This window comes from Poecilia reticulata, chromosome 15 (genome assembly GCF_904066995.2).
Source record: "Poecilia reticulata chromosome 15, P_reticulata-male-v2, whole genome shotgun sequence".
Taxonomy (NCBI): domain Eukaryota; kingdom Metazoa; phylum Chordata; class Actinopteri; order Cyprinodontiformes; family Poeciliidae; genus Poecilia; species Poecilia reticulata.
The window spans coordinates 7,467,834-7,492,394 of NC_088844.1; the positions used below are offsets into that span (position 1 = coordinate 7,467,834).

The window sequence follows — 24,561 nt, forward strand, 5'->3', positions numbered from 1 at the left end:
CCATATACATTTTGTATCATATTTTCTATCTGAAGATTAAAGTCCTTTTTAATGAGACTCCAGATGCAGTGCCAGAATTACCATATTTTTTTCTGGCTGCAGAGCACAAAGTTTCACAGTGTTCATCTCCCACCTGTGGCTGCACACTACAGGTCAGCAGACTGAGAGAAGGCTACTATGCTATTCTTTCACAAACAAGAAATATGAGTTTGGCTCTTTGGAAATACATCCGGTCATGGAAAACACAGACAGTGTGTGTAAGCTAACTCACAATTCAAGGTAAAGTTGTATATAAATTGGAAGAAGTTTTTTTTTTTTTTTTTACCATTCCAGGCTGTACGTAAAAAAAAAAATACAACATAAGACGACGAAAACACACACAATATGTGAATGTTGCGATGCAGATATCACTTGCAATGGGTAAATAATTTTTTTAAAGTACGTTTACTTTGCAAATAGACCTCAGTTAATAACTAGTCTATCCATCTCAACAACATGGCTTTATTGAATAAATCGATTCTAACACCTGCTGTTTTCACAAAGACCTACCTAGCTCTTTGCATTCTAAAACATTTTATGTTGTATTAAACTACAAGGGCCATGGGGATGTATGGCGCTTGCTTAAGTTACTAGCTAACATTGACTCCAGTCCAAACTTTTCTTCACGATATGCATGTTGTATACATTGTGCGATATTGAAACCCTGATCAATTCGACATTAGCAAGAGTAAATACAATTTTATTTTTGCAAGAGGTTATCTTAGCATAAAAAAATATCACACCAACCCAGGCCTTGTTTCAAAACAGACTTGATAGTGTTTTGTTTTGAACTACTCTTGTCCCTGAAATAATTTTACCTGATCATTATTCTATAAAATACTTTCCTGTGTGAAAGCAATATGTCAGTCATTTTCTACTTCCAAATTTGATCAACTTTGAGTATTAGTAGAAACTTGAAATTGTATCTATATATTGTATTTTAACTGTATTTTCTACTATTCAATATCCTCTCAAATTCGTTTTTATTGTGCCGACCGGTGCCGGGTTACGTACTCGGGTCTCCCTGTGGGATCGGTGACCGGGGAACAGACACCCAGACGCGGGGCTTGTGCTGACTACAGCACGGCCAACAGGCATGAATGGGGACTCGCTGAAGGTTAGAGGGCTTTTATGAATGAGCCGCCGTCACGCTACCGCAGCGCAAACATCCCCCCCATCCCGTGCCCTTCGCCCTTCCAACCCCCGCCAACAAATCAGCACAGGCAGGCATTACCACCGAGCAGCCTAGCTCAGACGAGAGGAAGAAAAAAAAAAAGAAAAAAAAGAAAAAAAAAACTCGTCTAGTATAGTTTATGTGTCGCCTAATATGAAAACAGCTCGGTAGGGGTAAGCATTCGGCTTTAACTCAGACCCACTGGTGTCGTGTAAACAGGTCTGTGGGCCTACACACCGAGCTACATTTCGCAGAAGGCGAACGAGCCCGCGTGGCGGACAGAAACAGCCGCGAGGACTCGAATCAACCCGAATCCGAAGCAGAATTTTTTTTCTTTCTTTCTCTCTCGCCTCTGAAAGCCAGCCGTCGTTTACAATCCCATATAGCCTACTATTTTTTTTTATGAATGGAGCGCGGTAGGCTATGCAAATGAGGGCGATTGAGAAAGAGATGGCGGATGGGGCATATCGGATATCTCTTATCCGGTGAGACTTCCCCCTTCGGTTGAAAGCAAACACACAGATGTGACCAAACAGCAGAGAGACGGGGCATAAAGAGAAATGCGGCCGCCCGCCGTTACACCGTGACAAACCGTGCCCCCCACGCGCGCTGCCGTTGCTGTATTTCTATATATATTTAAAGGCGCAGCTCGTTAGGCGTGTTTGAGTTCCTAAGTTACGTTGCAACAGGGCCTCACTCGCTGCTCTCTCGCTTGAGATCCTTTCAGAAAATGTTTCCGATCCACCCACGCTTATTCCCCTCCTCCTCCTCCCACTCTTCTCTCTCTGTCTCTCTCTCTCTTTCTCGCCTTCTTTAGGCTGTTTTCTAGAACATAATAATATGGGGGGGGGGGGGCCACCGTAAAAAAGTAAAAATAAAACAACAACAAAAATACAAACGCACACACAGCCGATGCATTTGGAGCAGTAAAGACACAAAACGGCTACGATTAAAAGGGAAGTATAGCTTTGCAAGGAGAGTTTTGCACATTCCACGAAGTTGCTCCAAGCAACTTACAAGCAAGGGGAATGAGAAAATCTTTAAGCTGCATTACTTACTCGTTTGGATGTGTTTCCTCTATCATTTTTTCGTTTCACCTCAGGTAATGTACCACGGCGGTTGCATACTTTTCACTCGTCATTCTTTCACCTCCGATCCTGTGTCCAATTCCGCATAAATCCCCCCTGCGCCTTTGTGCGAGTGTCGGCTCTCAGGCTTTGCCCTCGACAGTCCCTTTTTTCCTGAAATTCTCCCTCTCTTTCTTTCCTCCACTGAAGCCACGCTGTTTTCTTCTGGATCGCAAGAGAAGAAGAAAAAAAAAATAAAGGACCTCCTCTTCTCCGTCTGGAACTTTAATACCCAATCAGTGGATAAACGCAGGCTGCACTGGCAATTTCGGTTGCCGAATCCAGCTCTTGATTCTCTCTAACCCCCCCACCTTCCCCAAACACACACACACACACACACACACGCACACACACACACACGCGCGCAAACTCGCTGGCTCACTCCCTCTCACACACGCTCCGTTTTTTAAGTCCTAAGGCGCATGTTTTCACCGACGACTCCGCTTCCAGTTGTGCGTAAAAAAAAAAGAAGCGCGTCTTCGCTGCTGTTGCCGAGGGGTGGCCCCGCTAGAGCCCCATCTCTCACTACTCCATGTTGGATTGCAGGCGGCTGAGCTGCTCCAACGACGCCGGGGGGAGGAGAGAGAGGGAGGCTGGGGGTGGAGAGGGGAGCAGGGCGGAAGCGGTGACGTCGTGCTACATTTTGGTGGAGGGCCCAAGACGGCTGCAAGCTGTGGCCTATAGTGGCCCTTGATAAATGCAACAACCCCCCTCCCTACCCCCATTACACACACACTCACACACTCCTTGATCCTTGATTTCAAATCCGGGCATGTCTCATATCAAAACTCTTAGTTCAAGTTCAAGCTTGGTCTAAAAAGATAGACTATTGAGTGGGACATTGTGGAAAGGTGATTATGTATGGAAAGCCTAAAGTACCAACATTCTCTAAATTAAATAAATATATGCGAATGTTAAATAAAGATGTAATTAAATAACTTTTTATATTTAGAATGCAGTTTGAAATAAATAAATGTGTTTGTAATTGTTTTTGTGGCGATAGTTAACTTTATTTGGTTAAAAATTAATACATGTAAAATGTGTCAAGCACAACCTAAGGTCATATGAATTCAATTAAACTATTTTACAATTTATTAGAGCTGCATCGCATTAAAAAAAATAAGCACGATATGTCAAAATTGTTTTTTGTGATAACGTCATTGATTCATTTAAGTAAAATTTTTCTTCTACTGCAATTTCTCCAATGGTGGAGTCAGATGTTAAAACCTTACAGTGTAACGTCAAAGAACTTAAACATCAAAATTTTATATGGCTGCTCTTCTTTTAAAAGTTAGACATAGTTCCAGTAAAAGCTAGTTTATTAGTACTTTGGATGATTTGTTAGCTAATATAGTCAGCAGATCCCACTGGATTTCGAAACTGTACCAGTGTTTGGATGTCATTATCAGAAACAAATATCTGACCTCAGAAATTACTGATGTTCCTGGTCACCGGCCAACCATTTCATCACAGTTATTTTGTTCATATTTACCTTGCAAATAATTACTACAGCCACTTCTCAGTACATCTAAAAGCAGCTGTTGTACCATAGTTTGATATCAGTAGCCCTGCCCACTGACTGACACGTAAGACTCACTAATAGATTAATTTGTGATGTCACACGCCACCGTGGAATAATAGAGTATTAAATAAAAATACATTTTAAATAATGAATATATTTAATAATATGACTATTATCCATGTATATCTTGAATACTTTGCCTATGCTGTTAATATGTTTTTAATTCAGGGACTTTTGAATAAACATTGACAGATTTATTATTATTATTATTATTATTAATAATAATTTATTCTTTTTGTTTGTTTGTTTGTTTTAAATAAAATTCTGGCCCTTTCAAACCTCCGTAGTTTTGTGCAAATTTCTAATTTTTTAAAGGAATAAAAGTAGCAGAGCCACAAACTATTATTAATTTATGCTTAAGCAATCAATGTAAGTGCATATTTGATCAAACACAACGTGATTAAAGGAATTTCCGGGCTAATCCTGTTAACGTTTGACTAGCATATCAGTAAACAGTTCTGTTAATCCTGTATTACCTTTGTGTAAGACAATCTCTGGACTGATCTCTTTAAAAATCTATCGATCTGCTAAAGACTGAACACGTTAAATGATTAGTCACGTTTGTTGGCTAAGAATCCAGTCAGACTTTCATTCCAACCCCCCAAGCAGTTGCCAACATTGTTGTTTTCCTCTCAGGTTCATGTCTGTGTGACGAAAAAAAAAAGCGAAGGGCTTATCAGGGCAAAATAGTGATGGTGCACCGCCCTCTGCTGGTGATTGATCCATTGTACACCCAAATAACGTACCTTGTTCTTTTTTTCTTACATATTCTAACACATTAGTTGTACACTTTGTTTTTAACCAGGTAAGACTGTAATAAATGCCGAGTTTATTGATCACTATTTAAAACTCTATTAAAGCATAACTTGAACTTTTTTTTAGTCTTTTTTAGTTTGCTGTGTTATAAAAAACACAGCAAACTGTGGATGCGGACAGTTACCAAGTTCGCATCCTTTGGTAACTGCTTGACCGATTCAAGGGTGTGGTTTGATAAGATATTCAATATGTAATCAAATAGGGAATATTATAAATTTTAGTATGGAAAAGTAAATCGCGTGAGGGTTGACTCTTGTGAGGCAATTATTGAAGCAGAGCCGAATGCACCTGAATCTCTCACACGGTACATGCACCAACACAAAAACAAAACGTGAAAGGAACCTTTTTTTTATACTTATAGAATAGCAATGATTCCCAAGGAAGTGCCTTTGGTTTAGTTGAACATTCCTTTCATTCGTCTCCTTTGTTTTCTAGTTTTCTTCTTCTTTTGTGTAGTTCCCCAAGTCAAGAGTCCAACGTGTTGGGTACGTACCCGACACGTGGGCAGCCGGGTCGCTTTCGAGCATCAGGTCGGACAGTGTGAAAGCATGATTTGACAGATGCAAATTATTGAACCCTGCAATGTAGTTGTACATTTTGAGATGGAGCTGAATACGACTTAAGATGATATATACTCAGCTTTAGCATTGACAAATTTGACTCCTTTCTAACTTGCAAATTAAATTTGGATGTGTCATTCATGACCGCAGCAGTAAACTAATCAGTGGAAAATTAGCCGCCAGCATGTGTTCCTGATTTCTCTGTTTTAGTTTATAATCTGGAGCTCTTGAAATACTTTTTTGCAAAGTCTAACATGCTTCAACAACTAATATTTGGTGCTTATTGACCTTCAATCTTTGACAATTGCTGTCTCCACTTTCATGGTCGTATGAGTTATTCCTGTAACCAGTGAATTGCCGGTTTGCACGTCCACTCTGTCTGTCTCCATTGTTGTGTCCTTGGGTAAGTCGTTTCACCCGGGTGCATGACGACCTATCCTCTATCAGACTCCCACAGGGCAGATATGGCTACTCCCGTCCCTAGTAACCTGTTCATAATAAGTAATGTTATGAACAGTTAATAACATTACTTTTGAATACCACTAAAGACAGCTGAAACAAGAAGGCTACAAGCAGGCAAGTGAATCAGTCAACTTCTGAAAGGTTAAAAATGTAGGTTTGTGGTTCTTCAGACCACATTTCCAAAGTCTTGTTCTTGTTTCGGTTTCAGCTACATTTCTGATTGAATACTTTTCTCGATCTTAGACATGCTTGACCAAACCAAACCAGACCTGACCAGACCACAGCTGCAAGCTCATTTTAAACTTGGCTATCTTAAAATACAACCTTGATGTATATTTTTTTTAGTTTTTTTTAGATTTCAAAGACGCCAACATCTAGTGCAAATATATTAATGTTTTTCTGCAAAGCTGGTTAACGTTTCTGCTCTTCAGAAAGGTCTGATACCCTCTAACAGCTGAGAAGTAAGAAGACTATATGAACAAAGCAACACTCAGTTTCCTACAACATTCTCTACAGAGTAGGGTTGTGCACACTCTGTACATGTGGAAACGAGTTATATTTTTTTGTCTGATCACAGCCGGTCTTGACTTTTCACACCGTCAAATGTGTGCTTACAGGCAAACAGGAAGTCTCAAGTTTGACACGTCAATAAACAGGAACCAAATCAATGACGAAATAGAGACCACTAAGCCAGGATTAGTCAAAAAGTCTGAATGATTCATTTACAAACCTTCATTTCTAAATTTGTACTTTACAGATAACACCTTATACATATCCATCGGCAGGCATTTTTTTTTACTTTTCAATAGAGTTCACCCGACTTTACCTCTCAGTCACACAATTGTTTTTATCTTGTTTTTTGTGATCTCCTAGATGAGGTGTTGGAGAAATGTTAGGTCTGCCTCTTCAGGGAAGGCTCACCACAGTCCCATGTTTTCCCCATTTGGGGATAATGGCTCTCATTGTGGCTCACTGGAGTCCCAATAGCCTTAAAAATGCCTTACCTGCTCCACTCTGAGAGATATCAGTAACTTTGTTCCCCATCTTTTCTTGAATTTCTTGAGATCTTGACAGGAAGTGTTGCTTATTGAGATCTTGTAAGGACTCATTTATCCAAGTGCAGGTCTCGCATTGATGCAGCCTGGGTGTGGCTGGTGAAGGTGAACCAAAGAAATGTGATTAATTAGACTTAATTCCTGATTTAAAAAGAAACTGGGTTCACACTGGACCAGACATCTAGGTGTCTTTGTCTGGTATTAACATTTGTTTGATGATTTTAAAGATTTAAGAGTGATGAAAGTCTGCAAATTCCTTTTTTTTTTACACTTTTTGCCAAAAGGCCTGATCTCTGGACATGAACTCATTCATTTGGACATTTGTCTCATTACATAATATCTGTTGAACACAATAAAAATAAAATCCTTTAATCAGCGCTTTTATTTACTTAAAGACAAATAACCAGATCACTAATGCCCTCTAGTTCTCTCGATCCATTTTTATTTGTACAAACCATTTTAAAATACAAAGGAAGAAATTTGCCGTGTTTGAAAAGAAAAACACATTTAAGCAAACTACTTTTTGGAAAAATGACAAAAAAAAAAGTTTCCTTTTGACATTTTTCCAGAAATGTATCATAACAAATGCAATAAAAGGGAAGCTTGATAAAACCGGCAGATGTCAAAATGTTTTTGACTTTTGCCCAAAACTAAATTTAGTGACTTCAGTCCGACCTGAAGTCATATTGGCACAGCACTGTCCCCATGTGGTCAAACTATAAAACTTCAGGTTTTCTTCATTTAGTCAATAATCCCCCTAAATCAAAAATATTAAATTAAAGATTTGTTTCAGTTATTCAAACAAAAAGTGAAACATGAGTATAATATGGATCCATGACTCACAGAGTGATATTTTAGGTATTTATTATTATTATTATTATTTTTATTATAAATTACAACAAAAACCCACAATTCAGTTTGTCGGAAAATCTTATTTTTACATAAATGGTATTAAAAATTTCTCAGTCAGGCATATTGAAAAGTATTTCCTTGCACTTACACATACAGTGTGTGTTTTTAGTACTTAAATGGGGCTCCTTTTGCGTGAACCACAGCATCATGCAGTGCGGGGTAGAATTATGCATGTTAGTAAAGATAGCAAGAAAATTAAAACAGATTTTTATAAAGCTTCTCAACAGATGGAAGCATTAAATACCCTAAAACGTCCATGAACAGACAGCAGATGACATGCAGTTTTTCCTCCCACATTTTTCCTTCCACTAAACGTTCCATTAATATAAACAGCTTTGTGGGCAATGATCTTCAACGGCTTGCATGTTTTCATTAGTAGCCACAGTCTTCAGTTATTGGAAATATCCAGTTAACCAGTTGGAATATCAGTTTTTCTGCTTGTTTTGAATTAATTTTTATAATTAATCTGTAATAAGAACAACCGCAGACTTTTTAACCTGTTAAAACAAAGTACTGTGTGACCCTAAATGACATCACACTTCTTTAGCAAAAGGTACATGGGTGTATTATTCTTTCACAATGTGTGTTTTGGGTTTGTGGGTGCTGTTTTTGTGTCCTCATCTTGTCTCAATGTTGACTTTATATTCATGAAGCTTGTGCTTCCTGCAGCACAGAGTTCCTCCACAGAGATCTGAGGACTCATTAATTTAAATCTCCCTGACGTACACAAGCAGTAACTCAGTCTTTTGGCACGCAATCAGCCTGCCATTCATCATCGCTGATTGGGCCAATGGAAATTAATCTTACTTTTCTGTTTTTCTGCTTTAGGAGGCTCACTTTTAACAGTTTCTAATTTCATTTTAGGTCATTTTTGTTGTTAAGAGACATGTATTAATGCTAATTCCTTTGTTTTGTACCAGTTTTGCTAAACAGCAGACTTTAAGTTGCAAAAGATCATTTAGTATTTAATGAACAGTTTCATAGCACATTTTAATTCATATTTAATTTGATAGTCATTTTAGTCTTCGAAATGTGTCTTTTCTTGTGTGTTTTGAACAATTTCCCCACCAGAAATGAGGCAACAATATAATCATAGAAGAAGAACAACCAGAGGAGCATTGAAGAAGAGCAACAGAACGGAGCCAAATGACAAGCATTGATGTTTTCTCTAAGTATTAAAGATTGTTACTGATTTAAATTTGCCCACATATCAACAAATTATGTGAAAGCCTTTTACCACCCACACTGCCAAATCAGAACTCCACCTCTTCACTATGTAGCACTATTTAAAGTGTAAAAGGACTGGATGGAAGAAATCAGAAGACTAGAATTCGTCTACTGGAGCCGTTGTCAGTAATCAATAAAACCAATGCAAAAGAACTGCTTTCAATACCATGTATTTTTAAAAGAAAATTAAAGTGAACAGCACAAGACAAACATACATAGAACCCCAAATTAAATATACACAGTACTGCAGTAGATCTTTCATTAAGTTGTGCACAACTGGTTTAAATTTCCCCACTGGTCAGCACAGTGTCTGACCTACACACATTCAAAAAGTCCATGGTTGAATTGTCCAGATATTTGAGATGACAATGTCCTAGCGCAAGTCGTTTCAGATGAAGAGATGAATAGTGGATTGTGTGTCCGAATGGTGAGATGGAGGGGGAACTGATACAGACCAGTATGGAGTGATTCTCAGGTTCTCCTGGCTCCAGCCAGTTTTCAGAAGCTCGCCATCTTTTACCCTAAAAAGGGATCACCTGGCCTGTATTAAAATAAACAGGACCAGTAAATTTCCAGCCTGCTAGTTAACTAGACTTTTTTCAGTTATACATAGAGATAAATGCAATAGATCTAATCTGTCAGACCAAATAAAGTAGCATTTATCTCATTTTCTTAAACATGTTGAATTTAAGACATTAGATCATACAACAATAAGCATTGGCTACCACCAACATGCTAAAACAACAAAACAACATTGTGTCCACTACTCACCAATTCCATTAACAGTAGAGAGAATGGCAGCTTCAGGGCTCCAAACTCACTGGATCTTTTCAGATCTACATGATTTTTATATTGTAAGGTTAAAAAAAGTGCATAACAAACAAAGAGGTAACTGATTGTTTGGAAACACCAACCTGTAGCTCCTTTGTCTCCAGCTCTCCCCCTCACACCTGACTGGGGAAAGCTGGAGCAAGCCTAAATAATTACATCAGGTGTGTCAATTGGCTGCATGCACTGTGTGACTGACTGTCACTCTTAACCAATGGGGCAGCAAGGCGGGACTAAGGGCAGTTTTTTCACCCCGGGTTACAACTACATTGTATTATAATTTTGTAGAAAATAATGTCATACAACCCACATTGTTACTCACATTCCTAGGTTATATACATATGTATATATTTCCGCACTATAAAGTGCAACAGATTATAAGGAGCACCTTCAATGAACGGCCTATTTTAAAACTTTTTTCATATATAAGGCACACCACATTATAAGGCGCATAGAATATACGCTACAGTAGAGGCTGGAGTTACATTATGCATCCACTAGATGGAGCTGCACTAAAGTGAATGTCAACAAAACAGTCCGACCCCGGTCGGCGAGGAGAGCCTTCCGCAACTGGGCCGGGGCGTGGCCGGACGATGGTCACCCTTCTCCGTTCGCGCATAGCATGTTCATGGAGAACATGGTGCTAAATGACCTGCAGACGACCTGAATCTAGTCGGTCAGTAGGTAGATAGGTCAGTCAAACTTTATTAACAAACCAGCGTTCTGACAACTATCCCAGCATGCACCACACGCTTCTTCTTCTACGGGCAAAAATGAAGTCAGCGGCTGCTTACTGTAGTTGCTAGACCTGTTGTGTGTGTGTGTGTGTGTGTAGGTGAAGGATGTATCAATAAAAGCCTGTCTTGTTATTTATGTATTTACCTCATCGAACTCCCAGAATCCACATTTGCTTTTACAGTCGGTAGTAGAGAGGCAGATGTAGACATTTTTTTTTTGGGTTGTTGCTCACGTTGGGGTGGAGGATGATGAGATTATCAATATTGCAGCTAAGAAAGCATCAGGACATGAGATTGTCAACGTTGAAATTCCATCAACTGGAGCAAAAAGGGTTGCATCTGGATCTGTGCACATACAACAGACTACAATCTAAAACAACACAGGGACATGATACTGGTGATACTGGAAGTGTGTGACATTCAAAGGCAGGTTGGTGTTCGGAGCAGACAAAAAGAGGCTCAGTAATCATGCATTTCACTGGACATCAGTAATAAATGATACATTATGTAAAATGCCCCTTTTCAGCCTTCTTGGTCTAACACATAAAAACTCAATAAAGGGGCAACGTTATGTATTTTCCAGGCACATAGTCATTTTATAATACAATCAAGTAATGGTTGTCATGGGAGATTAAAGGATTTCTCAAACATGCATGAAAGAAACAATGCACCACTCCAGGTATGTTTTTGATGAGTATTATATAACATGATATAAAGCTGAAGAAAGCAATTTTACACAATACTGCCCCTTTAAATGTATAAAGTCTCACATTCCTGCACCTCTTTTCATTGTTGTGTGCACTTCAGTGTAACATGTTGACACTCGTTGAATAGTACACTGATGTTGGAAAAACAAAATTAGTCAAATGTGGGAATAGCCAACAGCTCACCAAATGTCACCAACAGAGGACAGTGTAGTGAGGGGAAAACAGCTTAGAGGTGAACAGAGTGGTATGATGGCATTCAGAGGTCAAGATGAGCAGGACACATTTATATAGCTCTACTTTCCCCCCCATTTTTAGGGTTATTAAATGATTTCTTAAATCTAAGTTGACCAGGGTTATGAATGACTTTGGCCTTAGCGGTCAGTCTGTGATGCAGCTTAAAGCACAGGACGACCAGAACTCTGCTTTCTCCAGATCGTTTCATCCTCTCATCTGTTTTGGTTCATTCATACTTAATGTGTACCATCAGGATACCAGGACAGATTGTGCTTTCTACATTTTTCTTTTTGCAACATGGATTTATGGAGCTAATCTCTGAGCTAACTCCTGGCTGGGCACTAAGCATTTCTGCTTGTAACATGTCAAAAATATGGGAGAATTTTAAATTATGAATACCTCTGGAGGTCTCTGTAGATGGGACTCATGTTGTGCTAATGCAGCACGTTACAGTTGAAATGAAGTAAGATTCTGCTTTTATTTTTATTTTGCATAAATCCTCTTTTTTTAAAATATGTGAGCTCAGTTTTTCCTAACAAAAAATATTTATACATAAGTTACAGGTAGATTATTTGACATTTAAATGCTAAAAAAAAAAAAAAACAAAAAAAAAAACAGCATTCTACTAATTATGTAATGTGTTGACATTGTAAACCATAAAATGAAAATAAAACTAAAGAAATAACCCTCATAGGGACAAATTTGTAACCCAACCACAACGACAAATTGGAAATTGCTTCGTCATACTTGTAAATAAAGAAAAATAAAGCTTACCCAAGCTTTATTTTAAAGGTTACCCAAACAGTTGGTTGTGTTATTTGACCTGTTGCTCTCACTAAAAGTTATCTAGTGAAGCTATTTCTCCCATTTTTAAGTTTGCAAACCAAATTTTCATTCTATGCTCTGAGCAACCTGAACTTTTTCAGTATTCATTCTTTTACATCTTTTAGATTTGTTGGAGTCAGATTTATGTGGACTTCACAAAAAATTTAAAATAAATAAAAAGAAAATAAAAAAATAAAAAATCCAAGTTAGGGTGTGCAGCAGCTATGATATATAAAAAAGTATCAACCGTCTTACAGAGATCAGTGTCATCACAAATCCTCCCCAAAGTCAAACGCTTAACCCTTTGGCATCATCAAGGACGCAGGGAAGAAGAAACCTAAGATGGCTGCTGCCCGTGATTCACAAAAATAAACTTTTTGATTAAAAGCTTTGTTTGTCTTCGAGTGTTTAAAACCATGTCTACAACAGTAAAAACAACTTGTAAGGGGGTTAATTTGTCACTAATTCGAACCATACCGCGCTGCCCTTACCCCTCCTGAGTATCACAAAACATTCATCAGCTCTGACTCCCTGACCTCTTTGCATCAACGGGCTCCGGCCTCCAGCCAATCAGAGCCGACCGAGACAGCGTCTCGCAGTCTGTTAGGTTTATACCCGAGCATTAGAGTCACCCAAAGGCCTCACTTCACCTTTAAAACCAACACTGATGCTGCCCTGCGCGCTAATGACCCCCCAAACATACAAAAACCTCTTCGGCCGCCCTCCACTCCATCACAACAGCAATCAATAAGTGATAAATGGAGTCACTTCGGTGTACATATTTAGGGAAATGTCTAACCTTCATGTGGGGACCTGATGGTAGACTGCAGTCATACAGATGTGAGGCTTAAATAGCCAATCATACCGCTAAATACCTTCCTCTGTATGTACACGCTTGGCTTTTCCAGCAGAGGGAGACAGACACTCAGAATCCCATTCACTTCCACATGTGTTATTTTGAACATACATGATGCATTTTGACTGTTTTATTCCATTTAAAAAGAAATGACACAAAAATAAGCTATAAAATGTACCTCTAGAGGTCAAAAGTGCACTTTGTTCTTTGTCCGTCAGTGGGTGGATTTTCTTTGGCTCCTTAAAAGGATAGAGCGTCTTTTTTTTTCCTCAGCCATCAATCAAGTTTATTTGTGTAGCGCATTTCATAAACAAGGCAGTTCAAAGGGCTTTACATCATGAAGACATGAAAACATAACATAAAAACAAAACATCATACAGTCACCAATTGCGAAACCAGAAACAGACGTCGCATTTTGTCAAGAGCAGTCGTTAAAATCGTCAATACGCATCGAATATGTTTTTCAATGTTCCATTTATTATGGTTCAACTCTAGGTAAAACAGCTGAAACTGTTTTGCAGTTGTTTCAAAGTTTGTTTCAGATTTGTGGGACGTAGAAGATGAATGCTGCTTCTCCACATTTGGTTCTGTTTCTGGGGGATGCAGAGCAGAACCAGAATCAAAGAACTAGGAGGTGATACAACAAGGAGATTCTCTGAAGTTATTAGTAATAATATTGCTTACATGTGGTAGATAGATGGGAGGATTATAGCAAACCTGCTGATTCTGACAGTCTGAAGATGTTGCCTTCCTGTGCAAATTCTGTTCAATTCAAATTTTGATGTTTTTTTGTTTTTTGTTTTTTTTACAGTGCAGGCAATCTCCAGTGAGCGTCATAGTGTCGAACTGGCATCTTGTTTTCTGGCATGAATTGTTAGCTTTACTGCAGATGTAACAACGTAAAATGCTTTCAGTCCACAGAATATTTTCCCTAAATTCTTGGGAATCATCAAGGTTGTTTTATTTTTTGGCAAATGTTAGCGGGTCCTTTGCTTCAACATTAATTTGGAACTTTCCCATGTTTGCTATGTTTGTCCTGTCTGTCTCTTATTGTTGAATCATGAACACTGGCTTTAACTGAGGCAAGTGAGGTATAACGTTGTGTCTAATCTGGTTTTTAATTTTTTATTTAGAAAATCAGCGCAGGATGTGTTGCTTTTTGAGATATTCTGACCAACTTCATGCTGAACAACAACAACAAAAAAGACAATTTCTCTTGAACTGATTTCTTGATTTTACAGCTCTGGTGGTAATCCAACCTAAGTCTGGCTTATGAAAATGAACTTAACTTTTCAAAAGATAACATAGTGCCAGATTGATTTCAGTCTAATAAACTGCATTTTGTGGTGTATTTAAGTCTCTTTGATGATTTAAATGTGACAACAAAAAAAAAAAAAGTAAAACCAGAACAGATCTGAAATGGACACTTTTTATTGCACTAGAGCTGATTTTAAGCCATCCTCACTCTGTGACAAACTGAAGGCAACCCTTTCCTTTTATCATTTGACTGTCTGACTACGATGTCTTTACTGGTGAATGTGGTCATCTTCAAACCAACTGGTTCTGGTCTAGTTTCTTGTTTTTGAAGCCTCTTTAAATTTCAACCTATTATTCACGATTCGTTGAAAGCATAGCATGCAATCATTGAATTACAATATCCCAAACTCAACAGAAGTAAATTTTGGCTTTGATGTTTGATCTTGGTCAAATGCTGTCGAAGACAAAATATCTGCAAACTATCCAAAGTTAAAAATACTGAAGCTTTCTTTTTTGTGCTGTACTAATATCAGTCAAATTGTTATTTAATCCAAACCATTACTACAGAGTTTAAAATGTGTGTGTGTGTGTGTGTGTGTATACCAGGTTTTCATATTCTTATGGGAACCTATTTCTGTCTACAATGTGGGGTTATGGGGACCATTGCTCCTTGTGGAGACATTTTCTTGGTCCCCATCAGGGAAATTGTTGTTTTTGGGTTAGTGGTTAGGTCTGTGATGGTTAGGTTTAGGGTAAAGGTTAAGGTAATGGTTAGGTATGTTATGGTTAGGGTTCGGATTATGGTAAGGGTTAGGCTGTAGAAATTAATGGAAGTCAGTGTGAAGTCCCCACAAGTGATGAAAACATGACTGTGTGTGTGTGCATGTAAGGTCAGAGTTGGGGGTCATCACTGTTTAGTCTGCGGGTTTCTCCAGAGCGGTGACTACAGCTTTCGCTGATTTATAGCTTTCGACTCTGGACCTTTATAGTGGGCTCAAGACGTACACGCATACAAATACATACAATCCTATTTTCATCAATCGAAAATTAAACATTAGCAGGATATTAGGGAACATGTACAATGTCTTTAATCCAAATATTACCAAAAGAATTACTATAAAAGGACAGAAAATGGAGAAATAATTCAAAGACGAGCTAAAATTCAAACCTACATCTTTCAGTCGCCTAAGTTGTGGCTGTTTCTTGTCCAGATGCTTAGCAAACTAAAAAACACATCCAGTCTCATGCACGGCTTGGCGTCTGTGGCCCCTGCAGCCGTAGGAATGATCTGGGGAGCCAGACTCTGTCGCCAGGCCGCGGCTCCAGCCCCTCTGTGTGTGTGCGGCGGCAATTTCCTAAAGAATCCACTGTGATTGCGGCGCTACTTCCCATTTCCATGGAAACACCAGTGACCCCCCCTCGCCGCCCCTGCACATGCAAACATGGGCACACAATGCAGCCACTGCTGATAAACACAGAGCAGTCACTTCCAATTAGAACTGACTGAACAGTATGATGTACAGTCCTTTCAGATAGCCTGCAGGCCCGCAGGGAGAAGAGAAAAGTCCTTCCTTTGTCAAATGCACACAATCTATTTCTGCTTCGATACACTCATACGGAACAATACATTTCTAATAGACATCGCTTAACATCTGCGCTTTAAATGTCTGTTTTTAAAAAGACTCCATGACGTAGCTTGTTTCGTTTTAGGAAGCCGTACTGCGTTGAGCTAGTTTTGAATATGTTTTGCATTTGCTGATTGCTTATCTGCAGAGCCCTATCACATGGAAGATATCATCTTACACACCAGAAGGGCCCAAACATGTGCAATTATTCCTGACAGATTTGACATAAACAGCTTATCATCCCTGTCTAAAGGCAGCTGTAAACAAACCCCACTGGTGATCAACCAACCTGATTTAATCTCCCTCTTGAATTTCCAAACAAACGCGCCGATCTTCGTCTGCAGACAAAGAAGGCGCGCGCAAAATGCTTCACAGATCTCGACTCCGAGTCCGTCGCCGAAGGAGCGGGCAGAAGTTTACGAGATTAGACATCAGCCAGCAAAGCGAGCAACAACAGAAACTCCGCTGCTTCAACGGCGACCCGTGTCTCTCTCTGCATGTGTGTGTTATACGTGTTAAGCGCTTGTGGTGTGTCTAGAGGCCATCCAAACGAGCCCCTTTGTTGGTGGAGGAAGAGAGCGTGTTGATGGAATCCTATTGATGTTCGGATTAGGGCACGCCTCTGTGATCAAGTGCTCAAACACTAGATAAGAGGGTCAGAAACACCCTTTAATCCTGCCTAACCCTTTCTCTAAACAGGACGCCACGGTGTCATCTCAGTGGAGAGGAAAAGAGGCTGGAGGAACAGCTGGAAATGTACCTTTAATCTGATTTATGGCAAAATGCTTGATAGGCGGATTTTAATTACTGGCTGGTTGTTTGAAGGGCTCAAGAGCGTTTTCAAGGGTGACTCATTGGAAGTAAAAACTGATGGTTATAAATTTAAGGGTAGTTAAATTTTCCTGGAGAGATGTAGGTGAAAAAGTCAGGTTCAAGCCGACCTCTACTCTGCTGACATAGAAACATACTCACAGACATAAGAGTACAAAAACAGCCTGAACAAGTGGTCTGGTTTGGTTTGGATGTCTTTTTTTTTTTTTTTTTTTACCCATGGAGAGTAGTGGTGGATATGTTAACGGGTTGTTTCGCAAGGAGCTAGCATGTCCAGAACAGGAATCACAGACCTGTAATTTGTCAAGTTACAAGTTGAGCAAGATGTTACTGGTCGCTGCAGCACACCAGAACAGTTATTGAAGGTTTGTGAGTTTTCAAATGATTTAATTGCTCCAGTATGGGGAAAAACGGTAAATGAGAAAACCAACGTATATTGGAAAGGTTTGGTTGCCCAACACAGACCACGCCAAGGGAGGGTCATGATGATATGCATCAAACATTACAGAACACAATCACATCTCCATCTGCTATTTGGAGATGTAATGAAGGTCTTCATTACTTAGCTGGAAAACACTTAAAATATGACTCAAATTGAAGTATTTTATTGATTGTGTGTTTTTTTTTATGCAGTGTCATCTGATATCCATTAACTGATGGTGTCCTGTTAAAATAAAACAAACAAATGGATAACATACGTATCGTGACAGCTTGAAATGCACTGAAATGTTTGAAGGCTTTGAGTGGGTGTGGCTTACCTCTGTCTCTTCCTCTGCACGGTGTTCAGGCTAAAAGATTCCCACCGGGGGCCTGAGCACCTTTTAAAGGTTCCAGAAGAGACCATTGCAGATGGAAGGGGGTGGGGAGCAATAGAACTATGCACTTTAGAAGTTCAATGTTAGATTTATATTTATAGAAATGTCTTTTTAGGGGTGCTTAAAATGAATAGTATTTGCTAGCACATATTATTCTGAAGATTTATTTTATTTTTTTGTCAAAGCTTGTTTGTGTGTATGTATTTTGTTTAAACCCTGTTTCTTGGTGGGTTTGTTAATTGTGAGTTGATGCTACTGAGACCATAGGCCACTGTGAAGCAGAGTTGTCTGTTTGTTAAATGTCGGTGAATAAAAACCCAGAGGGTCTGCACCGTTTCTCTGCCTCAAGTCTCCTACTAGTCATGGCCAAATGAAGCCTCATGAATCAATGAGGCTTTCCAGCCCGTTGCTTTGCTCCAAGGTTCGCTACTCGGTGCCTCATTCATTGCCCACTATCTGCTGTTGAACTGAAACCGTGACAGCACTGTCACCCAAATAAATTGTGTGTCCAAAAATATTAGAACATAGGAGCGTTTGCAATATCATCACAATAAAGTTCTGTCAAAGCCAATTCTAGCAATAGTGTTTAGTGAACCATTTTAACTGTATCTTCTGTAGTTATGAAGGATTTGTACCCCAAGTAATCCTGCTGATATATGACTATCAGTTATGGTTGTTCTTTCTTTTATGTCATGGACTTATTTGACAATGAAGATATGTGGTACTTTAGTGTATTGGAAATTGAGTGACTGTTGGGGCAGACTCTGTATACTTGGAGCATGGAACTTGCTTCCTGAAAAACAGAATTTGTTTAAAATGATCTCTTCCTGGGACTTCTAGTTCTGGTTCTTAACATTAAGTTACACATAGAGTTTGCCTCTTCCAATGGCTTTTAGTCAGCTTTTGCTGTGTGATTCTGATTTATCTCCTGATCAAACAAAAGAACATTTAGAAATTTCTGGATTTAAGGTTTACTTTTTTCACCATTTGAGGTTTTAGACGCTTTCTTCGTCGGCAGATGACCTCCCCGCGCCTTGGTAAGAACTCCTTCACAAGGCACTAATGGTGCAGGTGAACACAGGATATATATGTATATATGCCATAATATAGCCATAATAAAAAAAATTTAAAAATAAAAATCATTATAGATAACAATATACAACACCAACAGCTGAAATACAGTAATACAAATGTCACAAGAAAATTTCAAAATAGATAAAAACTCACAAGATCTGCTGGTGCCTGCTTCTGCATCTGCTGAATCCTGCAGCTGGACACCTTCATTGCTTGCAATCGGTGCAGAATATTCTGCTTTCAGCTGTCGTACTGCCTCCTGTGCCCTGCTTTGACTGAGAAAACCAAGAGTTTTGAACCTAGGTTCCAGGAATGTGGCCATTGTCACGGCACTTAATGATTGCGACTTGTTTTTTGACACGCCTCAATAGGTTTTCAGACAGAAGTCTCGCAACATCATTTGTGATATGTGCCGTCTTTGTAAGCGCCGCATGGTGCAGCATATTCAGGTATAACCGTGGATATTGACACCCAGCTCTGAAGTTGCTTGAAAAAACAACACCAGTAAGGATTCCTCAATTATCTCATAATCCTGAGAAGTCAGTGGGATGATATCAGTTTTGAGTGTTGTGAGGGCTGCAGCCACAGGTTCTTTTTGCTGAAACAGACGTCCCAACATAAAGTAAGTGCTGTTCCAGCGTGTGTCCACATCGATTACAAACTTCTGCGACTGTCTTCCCTTCTGTATTTGAATCCCTTCTCGCCTTTCTTTGGTGCTTGAGTGGAAATATGCCACAGTTCTTTTAGCCTTTGCACGGATGACACAGAGGGCAGGCATCTGGTCAAATGATTTTCGGACTAATAAATTCAGTCCATGAGCAATGCAGATTGAGTGCCTGATCTTTAATACCTTAGCACATGCAATCATGTTAGTTGCGGCATCAATCACCAGACAGTTCACCTTATCGGTAATTCCCCACTCCTCCATGTGATTATGCACTACCCTGGCCAGATTGTCAGATGTGTGAGTGGAAGGGAAATGCTCCACTCCTGTTAGTACAATGCCCAGTTTGTCATTGGGATCAATGAAGTGGCATGTTATGGCCAGGCACGCCTCCATATTCATGGATGCCCACGTTTGCTGTCAGGCCGACAACAGACACCTTTTGTATGTCTTCTTTGGCCCTCTCTTTCGTTTTGTAGTATTTCTCTTCCAACATCTTTTTTAATGCCTAAAATGAAAAGAAAAATTATTCATTTAAATTACTGAAATGATTTCCAATTACCACATTAGCTGTTATTGTTTACACATATAAACCTTTCTAGTAGGAAGAACATGTTGGATCCAGCAAATGGATGAGCTCTCTGAACCCCACATCCTCCACTACTGAAAAATGTTGGGAATCTTTCAGTCAGAATTACCACAACCTCATCCAGCACTTGTTGTCATTTTCTATAGTTAAAACAGGTCAAATAAAGAGATATTTAGCCAGCTAAAATAGCTCTTTATTTTAGCTGTTTGCTAAAGTAGCTAAAACAAGTAGCTATTTAGCCAGAGGTGTTTAAATAGCTATTTTCATCTACAGCTATTTTAGCTGTAGCTTAAAAGCTAATATTTGCTATTTTAGCTGTTTTTAGCTACATGGAGGACAAAAATGGAAGTAAAATTAACCCAAGAATGATCTATATTTATATCCCTCCACTTTCATTCTCACTCCAACATTTGTTCGATTGTGCCACTGAGCTGCTGTAGCAATTGGATGGTAAAATACCTGTGACTCTGCCAACCTGTCGGCTTCCTGCTGAGGTGTGAAAAGGTAATACATGCAACGCCTTTCCTCGGAAATACCGCAGTGCTTCACACTATACCTACTGCACAGCATCTGAAAACCAAGGAAGACCACTGGCCAAGTGTTTTAGCACCCCATTAGAGAGGAAGAAACGATTGGCGGCTTTCGCTGACGACGCTACCGTAAGGTGACTCGTCTGTGTAGTTCCCAGGCTGACAGGTATCCAGAGAGCTGGGAGTAAAAAGAAGTAAATGTGATACATTTATTTCCCCTTAGAATCACATTTGCCAGAGGAAATCATCAGGGTGTTTTGACAAATGAGCACTTTACTGTGTAATACACTGAATGCTTGTAGCGTTAGGTGTTTTTGCAAATACAGCTGAAGCCAGATATTTACACTCACAATATAAAAATATACATTTGTCCCCTCAATCTCTCACCTTAGATCTCATGAAAACTTTCATGTTTTAGACCAGTTAGTATTATCAAAATGATTTGTATTCGCCACATTTATGAATAACGAGAGCGGGGATATTTTAGACTTACAGAAGCTTACATACTAAATACTTGGTAGAATTTCCTGTAAAACTTTATGACTATAGCGTCAAACATGCTGGGTACATTTGTTGCTTGTTGTAATCCTGCATAACGTTGTTTGAACAGATGAATGCAGGATGCTCTGACTTTGTGAAATTGGACTGGTGAGTGACTCTTATTTATGCTGCTCCAAGGTTCTCTTCCCAAAATCTTAACAATTTTTTACTTTGATTTTCCATGATTTCACAGCAGGAAGCAATACGCTTTCGTGTACTGAAGATACTGCAGGAAAGTGTCCAGATTATAATAATATTAATGTAAGTAGACTTCTAAATTTGAGTCAGAAAAATTGAAAAATACTTTTGAAAAATTACTCTTTTGATATTCTGGAAGTTCTGTAAATAGAAATCACTTTGAAAATAGTCCTTTCTCTTCAAACCCAAACACAAAAGAACACATTTTTTGACCTTTTGCTGACCCTTTGGGAGACAAAAAAAAAAAGAATAATCCTTTTAATGATCGGTGTGTAATCGGAGAACTTTGAAACAACAGTAAAAACATCTTGTCCAACTTGTACTTTCGCACTCAGTTTGGTTTCTCAAGCTGCTTCTGTGACAAACGACAAGCCGTCACGTCCCGGACGTGGCAACCCCTGAACGCCTCTCCAGACAAGGATGGTTAATTCCTGTGTCTAGATTAAAAACACCTGTTGGTAAACAAGACAATTATTCTGTTGAGTCCAATAGGGAGCCGTGCATTAATCATACATGCATCCTGCCGTGTTAAAAGGCAACTTGATATTCCCCCACAGAATTCCCACTGATTAACTTGATACTCCTGACTGTTTAAAATTCATCTCACCGGTGAACAAGAAACTGATCTCCTGTGTGTGTGTGTGTGTGTGTGTGTGTGTGTGCATGTGTGTGTGTGTGTGTGCTCATAAACTCAACTGAGTTATTTCCTTGAGATTTCTCAAAAAGTGTATGCATAAAATATCCCGGTCCCTCGGTGTCAGCACAATTAGCCGTTAAATAAAATGCCTGCTCCCCAATGCTTTTGCAACATTTTAATTAGACAAACCAGCCAAAGCGAGAGGCTTTTACTAAAATAAACAGCCTTGTTTGCCAAGAAAAAGCTCCCTGGGGGAACAGGCGCCGAGGAAGGTTGGCTTTCGGGGCAGGAAGTGGAGTGATGGCAACAGTTTAACCAAGAAACTAAAAAGATGTTGGAAGTTTTTCCAGTATATATTTTTTTATTTGCTCGAAGAACCAGAGTTTTTAGTAGGTTTCAGACATTCTCCACTTGTTTTATTTTTTTGTGTGTTTTTTTTTGCTGCTGCTTCCGTCTGAGGTGTCTCACTTAAAACGGACGTCAAATATCAAAAGGAATCTCTATTTTTAATCAAAGAGTTAATAGTTAAAACACAGATTTGTAATATTTAGATCTAGCTGTTTTCCCCAGATTTAAAAGCCAAATATGCTTGACTTTTACATTACTAACAATTACCTGGAATAACATTATTTTACCTCCGCACCAACTGTGCAAAAACCTGATTATCACAATCAACAAGATAAATGCAAACACTTTCTTTATACTGTTACTAAAAGCAAAAGATTTTTGTTTTAAATAAATGACCCTCACTGAGGTTTTTGAATCTCCTTTGTACAAAACGATAGTGGAAACGTCCAACTTTGTTAGTTGCTCATTTCAGCAAGCAAACGTCTGGCTCCGTCTTTCCTCCCAGGTTTCTCACGTCTCCAGTTGTACGTCCGTGCGAAGCTTGTCACATCACCGTTTCATTTTCTTTGTCAGCTGTTGCCACTCCCCTGCTCCACAGAGAGCCAGCCTCAACGTCTCCTCTCACCATCTTTCAGGTACGTCCGTGGATCGTTCCCATTTGTCCTCGTCTTTGAAGTGACAACTGTCTGACTGTCATACAGTACGTGTAATCACATTGTCAGGCCATTTTCAAACATTGTCGGTCCTTTTCATCCCCTCCGAGGTTTAAATGTTAGAAGGCGGCCGTGTTTCCACGAGTGATTATTGGTCACATTAACCCGGGAAATGGTAAGTCAAGGTGCAACATCCTTCCAGAGAAATTAAAAGCAAATTAGAAATTGGTGGGAAGGCAAGTTAGACAACACAGAACCATTTGAAGATCAAATCCCAACATTGTTGCCTGAATCAGAAAGACATTCAAAGGGCTTTTCTCCATATTTCCCTTTTGTTTGAATAATGATAGAAGAAAAATTCTTCCCTTCAAGGAGCATTGAAACACCAGCAAAGCTACGAGAGTGGTTGGTTTTCCCAGAACAATTGTAAAGCTGGTAATTCATTACATATCCTGATGCCTCGAGGTCTGATGTTCCAGACCTCAAGGCTTTCTCAAGACGCCGGTGAAAAACAGGGAAATGGTGTACACTTTATTAGCAAATTCAATTATGAAGCAAAGGATGCCCCAGACCGACTGGTGACTGTAGTACTGATGGCAACACACAGAAGAGACAGATTCTCCTCTCGAAGGCGGCGTTGGGGTGATTGTCCATCTGTACTGTCCCATTTCTGACACCAAATGTTGATGAAGTTTGAGGAGCAGGGATTATAAAAAATATCAAACATGGAGAAGCATGTTTGCGGTCCGATAATCTGGAACAAACTTCCAGAAAACTGCTGAAACACTGAGTTTGTTTAAATCAGAGCTAAAACCGCTCGTGTTTAGAGCTGCCTTTGATTCATAACTGGAACATTGATCAACATATTTGATTTATTTGATTTACTTGATTTTTAGTGTGGCATTCGACTAAATCTAATGTTTATGGCTTGTTTCATAATTGGTTATTGTATTATGTTTTTATGTGCCACACCATAACAACAGTTTCAGCCTTGTTGCTGAAATGTGCTTTACGAGTAAACTTCACTTGTAAGAATAGAACAGTGAAATATCTCCCTAAAGTTTTTCTTTAATATATATATGTTTTACAACTGGTGCGTCTAATCACGGCCTTTCAGGTAACAAGTTAGGATAAGAGACTCTCGCTGCTCTCTTAGAAGAAAATTATTTCTACTGTAGACTGAAGGACAATAACACAGGCTGCTGATGAGAGAGACAGAGAGGCAGGATTACTTCTCTGAAAACAAAGGGTGGGGCATCACAGACAATTTTACCACAACAACATTCTGGAAGATAATGTTTATTGGGGGTCATAATCCAATGTGGGATGATGCTACACTAAATGGTAGAACAGAGAAAACTAATTCAAATCTTAGGTTGTCAAAGTGGGGACCAGGCTGACAAATATGAGCAGATGCACGGTCAGTACAAACTATCCCCTAATGGTTGACATGGAAACTCATCAAGCAGGCTAAAGAATTGTGTTTTTTGACCATCAAACTCTGGTTTAAAAAGTAATTTTTTTAATTAAAGTTGGACATATATATATATATATATATATATAATCTTACAGCTTCACAGACATTGTAAACTTGTTGGCTCAAAGCTGCACCTGTTTCACATAATGTCCATTAGGGGGCAGTATAACCTCAGTATTCAG

At 39.2% G+C, this 24,561-nt stretch overlaps 1 protein-coding gene and 1 long non-coding RNA gene across 2 annotated transcripts in view; both read right to left on the bottom strand.

Moving 5' to 3' along the window:
• LOC103476482 (sprouty-related, EVH1 domain-containing protein 2) overlaps positions 1-3,075 on the bottom strand; it is a 41,682-nt gene extending 38,607 nt beyond the window's left edge. The window contains exon 1 of the mRNA XM_008428867.3: positions 2,272-3,075. Coding sequence (XP_008427089.1) covers positions 2,272-2,297 — 26 coding nt within the window. The 5' untranslated portion in view covers positions 2,298-3,075. The remainder of the gene's footprint in view (positions 1-2,271) is intronic.
• A 6,481-nt stretch (positions 3,076-9,556) lies between these two features.
• On the bottom strand, positions 9,557-12,051 carry LOC145555177 (uncharacterized). The gene is made up of 2 exons (XR_014091270.1): positions 9,869-12,051; positions 9,557-9,790 (listed from the first exon to the last, which is right to left on the bottom strand). It is a non-coding gene; the product is annotated as an uncharacterized LOC145555177 (long non-coding RNA).
• Positions 12,052-24,561: the final 12,510 nt, after the last annotated feature.